Source organism: Thermobia domestica, chromosome 4 (assembly GCF_964235325.1).
Source record: "Thermobia domestica chromosome 4, izTheDome1.hap1.1, whole genome shotgun sequence".
Lineage (NCBI taxonomy): Eukaryota > Metazoa > Arthropoda > Insecta > Zygentoma > Lepismatidae > Thermobia > Thermobia domestica.
Genome location: NC_137457.1, coordinates 11,154,784 through 11,168,001, shown reverse-complemented (window position 1 = coordinate 11,168,001; position 13,218 = coordinate 11,154,784). Strand labels below are relative to the sequence as shown.

Below are 13,218 nucleotides of genomic sequence, written 5' to 3'. Positions count from 1 at the left end.
GTATCGGGAACTGTTACGAGCTGGTTCAGAGCATCAATTCTACTATTTACTGTCAGCACTTGAGCCGTATTCTAGAAAAACTCAAAACTCTGGATCCAGCACTTCAGAATCGCAAAATGTCCTGCTGTTACAGGGCAGCGCTAAGCCCCACGTGAGAGGATGACCTGGGACACCATTCTACGCCAGGATAAGAAACACTATTGCATGTACCGTACTCCCCTTACATATTACCGTCCGATTATCCCCTGTTCTATTCCTTGGACAATCACCTTAGAGGACTCCAGCTCAAATCCCTAGTAGATGTGCAAAATGCATTTGATACCTTCTTCTCTTCGTGGCCTCACCAAGCACTTCCGCAATGGAATTCATGGTATTCCAGAACGTTGGTAGAAGGTCGTCGATGCTGACAGGAGTTATTTTTGATCGTCCTACTGACATATCGATGCTCGAAGATAGTGCGTGAAAAGCAACAGAACTTTCTTACGTACCTTTATACGAGAGATTTGCACTGTATTGTTAACATTTGTGAGACTTCGAAATTATTATATATATTAGAATGGTACTTATCTTAACGGCTTTTTGTCTCGTCTCACAAAATTGTTCCAAATCAGTCCAAAGTAACAACTTGATAAAAATGAGGTAAATTGAATATTAATAGATGGTGCACCAAGCGACCTAAAGGTAATGGTATACAATACGAGGTAACAGTATCTTGCAAGTTCGAAAAGGCAGTTGTAAAGTAATAAATATGTGTTACGGACGTTATAAGAATTAAATGATTAAAGATAAATTGATATAACAATTAAGTGTGTATCTGTGGTAAGAAGCTACTACAAAACACTAAGCCATATGGTCCTTTCACTATTAAAAATCTTGAATCTGAATTGAAGATGACGACTTCTAAATAACTGTCATGCTGATGCTATACAGAATTTAGGATTTAGATTTCTGGGCTCTCGGTATCTATGGCCATTTAGATCGTCGCATGTGAGGAATAACGTCCCTCGGCGAGCACAGTATCCGGAGAAAGGGAAGGAAGGAGAGACTGGAGAAAGAAGGAAGGACCTATAGGTTAGGTACAATCCAGGAATTTGCCTAGTGTGAATGAGGGAAACCCAGGAAAACCTCACTCAGTCTCGCTGGACTGAAAATGCTTTTTACAATTTTTCGACCGAGTGCCCTTCCCCCCCCCCCCCGGGCTGGTGCTATATAGTAGTAGGTGGGTTTATACCTCAATTACCGCTATCCAAGATATGTCAAAAACTTTAGCCGTTCCAAACATATATGCCTCATAAAAAGTACTGTAGATGCACTAAAAATTTGAGGTAGTTTTGGGCGTCATTTAATATTCAATTGAGCTAATTATGTTCATACGTTATTTTGGTCTGGTGTGTAACAATTAAATAACGCCCAAAGATATACATTGTTCTGAGGGTGGTACTATAAAAGAAACTCGGAAACCTAATTTATATTTTAGAAAATTAAAATAATGTCTCTTATGTTTAAGTTCAAAAACAATAAATTGTAACTTACTAACTCACCACTTGGTAAACCGGTTTCAACAATTCGTTTGGCTGTAAAGTAGGGTTCAAATTAAATGATATAACAATGTATATATTTTTAAAACAAGGTTGTACATATTTATTGTATATCCAAATAGATTGTTACGAAAGTTTGTTAGCAGATTCTAATTTAGCATTAAAGACATTCATTTTCTCTTACCTCTACTCCCCAAATTATGTCTATTGAAATAACTAGACGGTGTATAAGACACTACGGACTATAAGACGCTGAATAATTTTTAAGTGTTTTCTTTAAATATCGTTACATTTTCACCATTTTTATTATTAGTTTGCAAAGCTAGTCTAAAAGAAAGTTTCTTAGTTTATAAAATCGAACTACGCACTTTTGAAATTAGATCTATCGTCTTCACGACGAAAGAGCCAATCAACTTTTGATGGGGAACGCTGTTTCGTCGTAAATGGGTTGGCATTGTTATATGTTTTTGAGCGTGATGTCATGGGTTCTAGAATAACAGATCGATTGGTTAGTTCCGTCGTCGCATGCTACAGGCACTACTGTTTGCCTTGTTCCCAGTTTTGCGCAGAGTTTACGGTTTGTATATTCTAGTCTGTGGTTCTGGGTTTGTCATGGTGGGGCGGGAGCGAAAGAGTATTATGAAGCTTGTAAATTCCCGAAGCTTATGTCCGTCGCATCTGTGCACTTCTGCTGCCAGTTGAATCCAATGTTGCCAGATAGGAATGTGTTTCCAGCGGCATTGAATATATGTCCATTTTTAAGACTGAAAGGGAATTTTAAATGAAAAACTGGACATTTTTATATTAATTTCGAGCATAAGACGCATCTGAGCTTTGGAGGCAATTTTTCAAAGGAAAAAGTGTGTCTTATAGCCCAAAAATACGGTACTTGGAAAAGGATTAACACAAGAGGCAGTGTATCAACTTAGTGAAAAATTAAGAATTCAGAAATATCTAATTTTCATATTAATACTTAATTCCTTTCTTGAATTTAAAATATCAAGATCGTCTTAATTTATTGCAATTCACACTTCTGCCTGATATATACTGGGAAGTAAATTTTAAATATATAATTATAAGACATATAGATTACTCAATGAAATGTTTAATAATATATTCTTCTGAAAGGGTATTCTGAAATTTCAATGGACAGTATTCCATTCTATAATGATATAGCTGTTAAATAAAGAATGTTATTGCTAATAATGACGAGTATATATCCTGGTTACTTACCAGATTCTGCTGCTTTTGCAAGTAAGTAATTGGTTGATTCCACAGCTATCTCTCTGCCTTCTCCACGCCCTAGTCAAGAATCATAACATTTATAAAACAACAGAATTGTATTGCATGTACTTTAGATTGTAATATTTCAAGAAACATTGCATGGCAACTTACTGTACAACAATGCATCTCTGGTTGTTACGAAGTTCTTTGTTTCGTCGAGATTGTTCAACCGCGTCAGGTAGACATTAAATTGAATATCCCAGTTCATTTCATAAAAAACAGGTAATCTCATAGTTAAACAATACAATTAAAAATAACATCTACAAAATTAATCAAATTAGGTTAACGTTAAACACTAAATGCAATAAATGATTATGACAAGCAATTAAATGTAACTGAAAGAGATCGTCTTTCATTTGTACTTTATTTTACGTAATCGTATATAATTTTCAATAGTTTGAGAATTAGCAGTTATACTACAATAGAATTGTGATGAATGATATATCAAAGATATTGAAAGTTATTTTGTTTTCACATTAAGCCTGGACAATACAGGGATATTCTTCTAACTTTTTAGATATTTTGTGACATACACGTATATTTCGAGTGTATGTCGTCTATGTGATATTCGGATCATTTGTGTATGATGGATGTAACAAATTCTGCGTTTGTTTGAGAAAGTAGATAAGCAGTGTAAAAACCATTCAGAATATAACTAACTCTATGGCTTATGGATCCCGGAAATTCAACGCCGCGTTCACAAAAGTTCTCCATTGACTTCTATCCCTAGCCAACGGGACCCAGTTTCTATTTTGTATTCCAATTTCTACGACATCCATCTTAATATTGTCCACCCATCTATGCCTAGGTCTTCCTGATTATCGCTTTGCGAGTGTAGTTGCAGTTAAAATCTTGAAAGCATTCCTTCTTTCTTCTATTCTAGCTACATAACCTGCCCATCTAAGCCTGCTAGACTTGTTGAGCTTAACAATGTTTGGTAAACGATATAAATTATGTACTTTTCAGAATATACTGATGCGCAATTTATTTCGGAGCTAGAGTTTGAGAGACATACGTATCTATGAATATAGTGTTAGAGTTGAACTGTCAAATTAGGGCATTATAAGATTCGTCTGTAATTTTAGCCTGGTGAAAAATATACGTCTGCTTCTATGCTGAATGAATTGATTTGAAATTTTTAGTGTACAACCCATGAACTTAATTGCAGCACTTCAAATTATTTTTTCTTCTAACTTTTGTAGCAAGTTAAGTCTACCAACTTCGAAGTTTTTTTTCGGCAGTTGAGTTAGATTGAGCGTTTTAGAAATGTGTGTTATGTTATTGTAATTTTTAAAAGGGTCGAATAAAGGATAAAGAGCCATGAAAGTGAAAACTGTAAAAGTACCAAGAAAACATATGAACATAGTATTGTTTACATGAAACGATCTCTTTAGGCGCAAAGTCGAAATAAGATAACGAGTAAAAATACTATTAACACAACGAGTTTTAAACAAATTAAAATTTGAATGTTTACTATTTCATATACCTCTTATGTATACACAGAAGATTGACGAAGTTGTTAACAAGAATACCACTATTTTGTACTTAAAACATTTACTTAAACTAAATAAATTAACATTACTAATCAGAACTCACATGCGGAGCCTATCTAAATAAATTGACTGAGAAATGTAACTAAGCAAGCAGAAAATTCTTTAAACAAATCTCATTAACTAACTAACTCTATGGCCTATGGAACCCGGAGGTTCAATGCTGCCTTCACAAAAGCTCTTCACTGACTTCTATCCTTAGCTAACTGCATCCAGTTTCTACTTTGTATTCCTATCTCTGCGAGATCCATCTTAATATTGTCCTCCCATCTGCGCCTAGGTCTTCCTAATGGTCGTTTTCCGATTGGTCTTCCAGTCAAAACTTTGAAAGCGTTTCTACTTTCTTCCATTCTAGCTACATGACCTGCCCATCTAAGCCTCCTAGACTTGACGACCTAACAATGTTGGGTAAACCGTATATATTATGTAGTTCCTCGTTATGAAGTTTCCACCATTCCCGTTCCTCTTGGGTCCGAATATTTGCCTCAGGATCTTGTTCTCAAATACTTTCAGCCTATGTTCTTCCCTCAGAGTAAGTGACCATGTTTTACAGCTATACACAACAACATGCATGATTATCATTGTGTATATTTTAAACTTTAAATTCCTCGACAGAATTCGCCACAACAAGAGATTTTGAACCGAATAGTAACACGAATTCCCTGCTTTTAGTCGACATTTAATTTGTCCGTGAATATGATTTTCCTCTGTTAATATTGATCCTAGATATTTGAAACTATCTACTTTATCAAAAGTATTATTTAATATTTTAACGCATCCATAATTTGCTGTATTCCGGTCCCGACGCAATTCCATGTATTTAGTTTTCTCTGCATTTCCTTCTAAACCCATGTCCCTGCAAGCGTTTAATAAGATCTCTGCATTTCTTTCTATTGTTCTCCTATCATCTCCTATTAAATTTACATCATCAGCATATGCCATAACCTGGTGAATACCGTTCAACTCTAGGCCTGGTTGCTATCTTTGATTTTCCTTATAGTTATTCAAGAACGAAGTTAAATAATAATGGCAAATCTCATTAACATAAAACTAGTTTTCAGTTACGAACCGATAAAGATATTAAAATTGTGATTATACACTGCTTATGTATATTTAACACAACACTAAACAATTTTATACAATATTTATTTGCTAAATTAGGATGCCCCCAAGATTATTTCACGTTCTGGGCGTAAATCTAAACAACTATTTCTATTAAAAATATCGGCTCACGTTATTTGAATAAATAATCAAACCTTTCATTGCGTAATGTCAGATTGGAAATTCAATATAAATATGGCAAATGAAGTAAGCCTTCAAATAGACTAATGACATCTCACATAATTTGGTTAGAAATTTATTTAATAAATACGTTAGAATCTCAAGTAAATCTTCAATCCACTTCGGGTATTAAGATTTTTTTTTTTTTTAGAATGTAGAATTGGAGTTACTATTCACTAACCAATGTCCAAGATCCACTTCCCAAACGTAGCTAACCAATTAATTAGTCCTTGAATGAAACAAAAAAGAACATTAGTTGATTTTTCTCAATATTTCAAACAGAAACGCTAGATATATATGACTTATTTAACAGGCAATACTCCAAGATAAATTGAACACTCAGCACAAAGAATTTTACGTAGAACGTATAATTTCGATACGTACCAATTAATATAGATATAACTATAAAATGTATAAGTTGAAACGGATACACGAGAGAAAGCAATAATGAAAACTTAATAAATTCATTTCTAATACCTTTTTGAAAATTATTAACTTATAAATTAGGATCACCATGATACGTTCATAACGCATTGAAATTGAAGTACGAATTCGGTTTCAATCGTTTCTAATGTACATGAGAAATTTATTAAAGCTTTCATTTGTTGCACTAAGATGTAGACCTAACTTTAAAGAATGATAAAAATTACGCGTGCGTTTATCGGAATTGAAGCTTGGTATCTGATGCCGAAAGCACATTAAATCCTCATATTATATCCACCTGGAAGCTCTAAAATATGAATGAAGTTCTATTAGTTTCTAAGGTGCTAAATTTAAAGGACCACTGTGAGTGTTTCTCGCCTTATACACGTCCTATAGACTAGACAATTGGCTCAGAAATACGATAATCGTGACATTTGGGCTAGTAGAAGCAAGTCAATTTCATGTTTACTAAGTATATTTCTTTGCAAAAATTTGAAACTTAATCTTATACGTTTGTATTTTATAACTATCAGTTTCAATTGCAAGTGCCACGCCTCTATATTCGGCTTTGTCTGTGGTTTCAAAATACATGCATACACTGTAACTTAAAATGCAATTCGAGAATAATCATTCGTTCCCTAAGTGTTTGCCTAACAACTGTACATATATTAAACATCATTATATTCCGAAATCATGAAGTGGAATAAAAATTACTTTGTTGTTATTGTTGTTCTGTTCTTCCTAGTAATAATTTAATTGATGTCGAAAGCTTTATGAACCTTCTTCAAAAACATGATGACAAATTCTCTTGCCCTCAAAGGAATGAGAAACAGCAAGAAGAGCAGTCTCCTCCTTCCATTCATCTAGAAATTAGCCTATAGTTTTCATGCTAAACCGATCCTATTTCGTTCTTCCCGCTTGCCGTTAGAACATAGAAAATTATATATTTCACAGTTACAAAAAAACGTGTAATTTTATTCTTCCTTACGACAGGCGTTTAAATGTCTTAAACAGAAGAAGATATCAAGTGTTTTGAATTATCATATTATGCCCAATCTCTCGTGAACATCAATCAGTGTTACAAGCCTCATAGGTTGTTCGTTATACATACACACACACACACACACACATATATATATATATATATATATATATATATATATATATATATATATATGTGTGTGTGTGTGTGTGTGTGTGTGTGTGTGTGTGTGTGTGTGTGTGTAAGAATAAATGTCCCTAGCAGTTTCCTAAATATGTTTCTTCACTTTAAACGCGGAAGCACGTGGTTTTTGACTAAATTAGAAAAGTGACCATCCTGATGTGTCACTATATTTGCTTCGTTTGATACTACTTAGTTGCCGTAACATATCATAATTAACAGAAAACTTAAAATAAATCAAACATTCCTCGTGGTAAAACTTAACATCAACGTCAGTTTCCTTAAATCTTATCATGAGGAGGATCTATATGTATTTGTTACCATATGCATTGGACACTGAAAGATAGTTTACTCTCCAGGAAAAGCATATAACAAAACTAGCTTCGTAGACCATGAGAATCAATTACTAATTTTTAATTCTAACTTATGTTCAAACGAGCACAAGGTAACTTTATACGTTCTCCAAATCTAACATCGCCCGTTTTATTAATATATGATTAACATTATTCGATTAATTATATATTTTGTTATCACTACGAAACTTATGATGGATTAAAATACTTAAGACCGAGCCACGCCGTATACCGATTGATTCAAAGCATTTCTGGACAATATAGTTAAACAATAATTTATCCTCAAGAGTTATTAATGATCTTTACATATATATCTTTAATCATCTTATAAACTGTCATCCTGCTAGAGGTATAAGAGGAACCTTGACTGAAGTGTATTTCAGCATTAGTTCGATCTTAATAGGACATGTTCTTAATGTACAATATTTATTCTATTTTTTTAAAAAAAGCTTTTTTCGATTTTTCTGGAAAGTGTGCATGAGGATTATCTCACCTTAAGGCACTTAGTTCAACTTAAGTCTAGAGACTGGTGCATGTCGCAATTTAGGAAGTCTTATATTTCTCTAAACATTAATAATACTGTACAATTTGACTCAATCGAAGAGAAAGGAAATAATGCATCGCTATGCCCTATTCTGTGGAATTGTGTCCAAACCCCAATGGTTGCAGTATAGGTGGCGGATATTTAAAATGCAGGATATGACACAGCGATTTATTAGAACTTCACTCATAGAGACATTTCTCGTTGTGTTATGTACATGATGTATAATAAAAAGAAATATTCCAAAGGTTTTGATAACAGCAGCAAACATTTGACCTAATTTTACCAGTCCCTTTATTCAAACAGTTCACCAGAACATGTGTGGGGCCGCGGTGGCTCAGTGGTAGAGCGTTCATCTCTGGTGCTTGGGGTCCCGGGTTCGATCCCAGCCCCCGCCAAGTGAACTTTGTGGTGGACAAACACCGTGTGCGTGGGTTTTCTCGGGGTTCTCCCGTTTCCTCCCACTTTCTTCATTCCCCCATTTCATTCATTTCTCATAATCACCGTCTCCTTTAGCCTAACCGGCATAACCGTGGGACGTAAAACTTAAAGATTTCATTTCAGAACATGTGTTTAAAATTTCTAACGCTTCTGCAAATGCTGTTAGAAACTTTACCTCTAGATTAAGTGCCTACGAAAAAATATCTAGTGTAGTTTTACAGAAACTAATAAAAAAATCCCTTGAATCAAAATAGAAACAAGATTCCTGGTATATCTTCTTTTTATACATTTATTCTAACGCCTGGTGTGTTTTCTCAACAAGATATCAGTGTTATCAAGCTGCGTGGTTTATTATTTTTGACTGTTATGTTTCAAAGATGATTCGTCCAAAACAGTAATAATATTAATACGTGGTGAAGTTATTATACTCATCATAGGACAGGTAGATAATTATTTTAACACTATTGGTACATAATAGTGCATCATCGGAAATTTAATGTGTGGTCTGATACGCACAGCTTTGTGGAGCAATAATTTCATAATTTTCTGAGTCAACAGGCCAGAATTTTGTATACTTTTAGAGGCTTAACTTTATACCACACTTTCTAAATACACGGCCCTAGATATTATTGAGAAATGCATCTCATTTAATGTGTAATATTTAAAAAACATTTCCCAACTAATTCTACTCTAAGATTGCATTCTCTCAATCATTCATAGAAAAAATATAATGCTGTAGTTTCATAAAAAGCATCAGATGACAAACATTTAAAATGCATTTTTAGGTTCTAGAACTCCAACTGTAGACACGACTATGTGAAGAACTAAAGATCCACACGACTTAATAAAAGCGTTCAAAATGGCTCGTACGTAAGTGTTTATGATTTTTGGAAAATACTTAATTTTCTGGACATCTTGGGGCTCTTAGCAGCTCTCAATTTAGAGGCTCGGGTAGAATTCACATGGGATTCCGGATTTACATCATCTGCCCATTAAAAAGCTGTTCAGCAATCCTACACCCCTAATATCCTGTTTTTTCCTTACAAAATATAACTTATCATTTGTTCGATAATACAAATACATCTTTTATTAGTAGTTAATACTCAACTAGTAATGATAATTTGCTCTAAGTCTCTCAATATTCCTGATCGTTGACATATTATATAATTAGGAGAAATAAATATATAACTGTGACTACACAACAATGATGCTATATATAATGTAATTTTCTCATGCGAATAATTCACATTACTTACAATCTTCCGTGCGTACCTTTGGATACAGCTAAATTTCTTTCTGAAAGAGATGTATATTACCTGTATTAGAAGCGTATGACGTGACTAGTTTCTCCATTGCAGGGTTTAGGTTCTGGATCATTACCTCTCCTTCTAAAATATAAAATAAATATTTAGTGTTTGTCTAAATTTTACATTTCAAAAGCTAAATCATCTCTAAATGTTCTTTAAATTATTATTAGTGCTTTTACTTTCCGTTCATATTTCAAGTATTGAGTAATAATATTGACTACATATTAAGGACTTATACATTGTTTCTATATCTTTCCTTGTCAAGATATGACTCCCACATCATTTTCACTATAATAAGCATTCATCTTTAGTTTCTCATTGAGAATGAAGCCTCATAAACAATAAAACATAAACATTCTCATACATCTATTTCATAAATCTGCATAAGAGAAAGAAATAGGTCTAAGTAACTCAATTACGCGAGTGAGAAATCTGTATCTGATCGATCATCAGGAAGATATGAGTGTGAATTTTCCTTTCCGGTTCTCATGTAACGTTGATATTATGAAGCACACGATCTACTATTCATATGAACTCTTATCCAGTTCATATGAATGGATGTTAGTTTCAGTCCGTGCAGATAGCGAGTGCACAGGCAAATATGCAAGGTTCAAATGTACAAAATAAATCTATCTATCCATATTATCTGACCTCCAAAACAGACAAATAACAGGACCATAAAACTGGCTCTGCAGGTAATTAGATAGAAACAATGTAATTTATCTAAGCTTGACTGTCATACAAATTTCTGCAAGATAAATTTTGCATATGCAATATAAGCTCAAACATTATTCTGGCTCTATGCACTTGTCTATGGCATTTTAAGATTCAGTGACTTCAAACACCGTATTGTCCTTAATTTTCGGCATCCTAACGTTATGTGATTTGTCTTATGTTACGTCAGTTGCTTCAGGTATTTATTTTCCCTCTTTCAAGCATATCCATCGAAGTTGATATCCGATAACTATATTTACAGTAATAATTGTCAGTTTTTTCAGAAAACGAATTCTGTAACCGTTATATATATATATATAAACACCTGAAATGTTAAATGATCCCAACGACAAAACTGTAAAAAACTAGAAAATACGTTTTGTTTCTGATATGTGATCGACATCCCCATGCCAATGCCCTGCTATGATATTTAAGTGCCAATATAGCTCTAATTATTTATATTAACTGCTAACAGAATGCACTGTCTGCACTAAACTTTTTTTCATATTGTGAAAGTAGTAATGTTTTTCTTAGTTCCTCGAACACCAGGTTTTGGCACTTAAGATCACTTAACATTTCAGGTCTTCATATATATGTATATATATATATAGTATTACTCTTAATACGCTGGTACATTTTTTAGTATTTATTTTCTTCCCATATTTTTCGCAGACCTTCCTCTAAGTGTCTTACATAACCTTCAATTTTCGTCAATTCTGTTGTAGGAACGAAACTTAAACTCATTTTTTTAATCTCCTACCGCAACATGATAAACAGTCAATATGCTGCTAATAAAAAATAACTTACGCTTAGATAGCTCTTCTGTGGGCATAAAAGCGTTATACTCTGATGGATTCAGTAATCTTGGTGGGAACATTGGACCTGGAAATACATATATTGTAGATAATTTAAGTTGGTATCTAGTCTAGGTTTATTAAGATTTTATAACAAAGATTCCTGTTATGTGTTATTTTAATTTTTAATTTAAAATAACGATATTTGGAATATATGCATATACTTTTCAAGGAAAATAATGTCTGAAATAATGTTTCTAATCGTCTTACGTGGTATCAGAAATAGATTCAGCCATAAAATGAAAAAATAGCATAATCGATTTGACATGGAATTTAAACTATTCTCATCATACATCTAGGGTCTCGTGTTTCCTCATTTTTCTTAAGTACATCTGACCATAGTTTAATATAAACTAGGTGTATCTAAGGGCAGCTATATCGACCGACGCTTAATGGAAACATAATTAAGACATATCTTAAGATATTACTAACAGATTTCCTTATACAAGGCTCGCATTGTACAATACAACTGACATATGCCTATTGAAGCTTTCATCTATGAATTGTTGGTCCAAATAACATACGTACCACAAACCTCACATGGCTAAATGAAATGTCCACATAATACGTAGTATTAATGACTCATGTAAGAGTAGTCTCATGACAATTGCGAACAACAAAATTTTGTCCAACAATATCACTAAGACTACACCATACCGCGCATATATAGCAGCTCTAAGCATCTTTAAGCGTTCATCATACCAAATGTCCTTGTTAGACACAAGATGAAGTTGAACTCAATGACCCAGATTACTCAGTCAATGTTCTTTTCCAAACCAATTTTTCTCTTTAAAGAGTTGTTGTTTCTGATCAGCGATTTGAACATTGCATCTTGAAAGAGAATGTTCAGGTCAAGAAAGTCGCTAAGAGGTGTGATTGTCTAAATAAGATATTTCTTATGTTCATTGAATTATCTAGTTTCTTTTTATTCAGTCGTTCTACAGTTCTTGCTTAATCCTCTTCAAAGTTCGTTAATCCCTTTCACCGTCTTCCATTCCCTTTACCATTATTTTTCGTCGAAGTCTTTCATCACCTCTGTTTGACGTCATCATATTGGACACTGTTCTTCGCAACACACCTTATACATTGACCTAAAACTAATCGTGCACCTACGATTTGGTCTCTATAAATCTCAACGTGATTTTTGTTTTGCATCACTACCATCTGCCTGTTTCAGCACGAACTTTCACCCTACCTCAACTAATGCACTACGTAGAATCACATAATGTCCTACTTGTAAAGGACACGTTGTACGCTTATTGCCACTATGAAAACTTCGTTAATTTTACATGTTACAAACTACAGGTTTTCACATTATTTCCATAGCCATTTGTAAGTTGAATAACAAGTATTAAATGCGTATGTGTTCTTGTGATATACGACAAAGGGAACCAAAATGTATCCAAAGTCGACATGTTTTATTACAGTATTTTGGGCTTACCATTTGCTTGAAGACAATAATAACAGTAATAAACTAACAAATTAAACAGTATTAATGTATTCGCTTATCCTAATGAAAAGATCACACCTTAAAAATATCAAGGTGAAAAATATTAACGTAGACATGCTGGAATATCAGCGGAATGTTTATTTATGTACCACATTCAAAACATTATCATACACATTTCCCCAAACTTATTTACAGAACTAACGCTTTACTATTTGAATTTACTTTATAATGATTACTGGCATAGAAATATAATATGTAGCTTAAAACACATAAATATACAATGTAGCTCACTGCATTTTCTTGAAGCATAAAAATCCGCA

The 13,218-nt window shown here is 33.5% G+C and overlaps 1 protein-coding gene across 1 annotated transcript in view; it reads right to left on the bottom strand.

The window, feature by feature from the left end:
* Positions 1 to 13,218, bottom strand: part of LOC145683713 (uncharacterized) — a 63,236-nt gene that overhangs the window by 27,981 nt on the left and 22,037 nt on the right. Inside the window, exons 6-10 of the mRNA XM_081755166.1 lie at positions 11,402 to 11,476; positions 9,890 to 9,961; positions 5,835 to 5,882; positions 2,772 to 2,840; positions 1,542 to 1,574 (exon numbers count right to left, since the gene is read on the bottom strand). Of these exons, the coding sequence (XP_081611292.1) occupies positions 1,542 to 1,574; positions 2,772 to 2,840; positions 5,835 to 5,882; positions 9,890 to 9,961; positions 11,402 to 11,476 (297 nt within the window). The remainder of the gene's footprint in view (positions 1 to 1,541; positions 1,575 to 2,771; positions 2,841 to 5,834; positions 5,883 to 9,889; positions 9,962 to 11,401; positions 11,477 to 13,218) is intronic.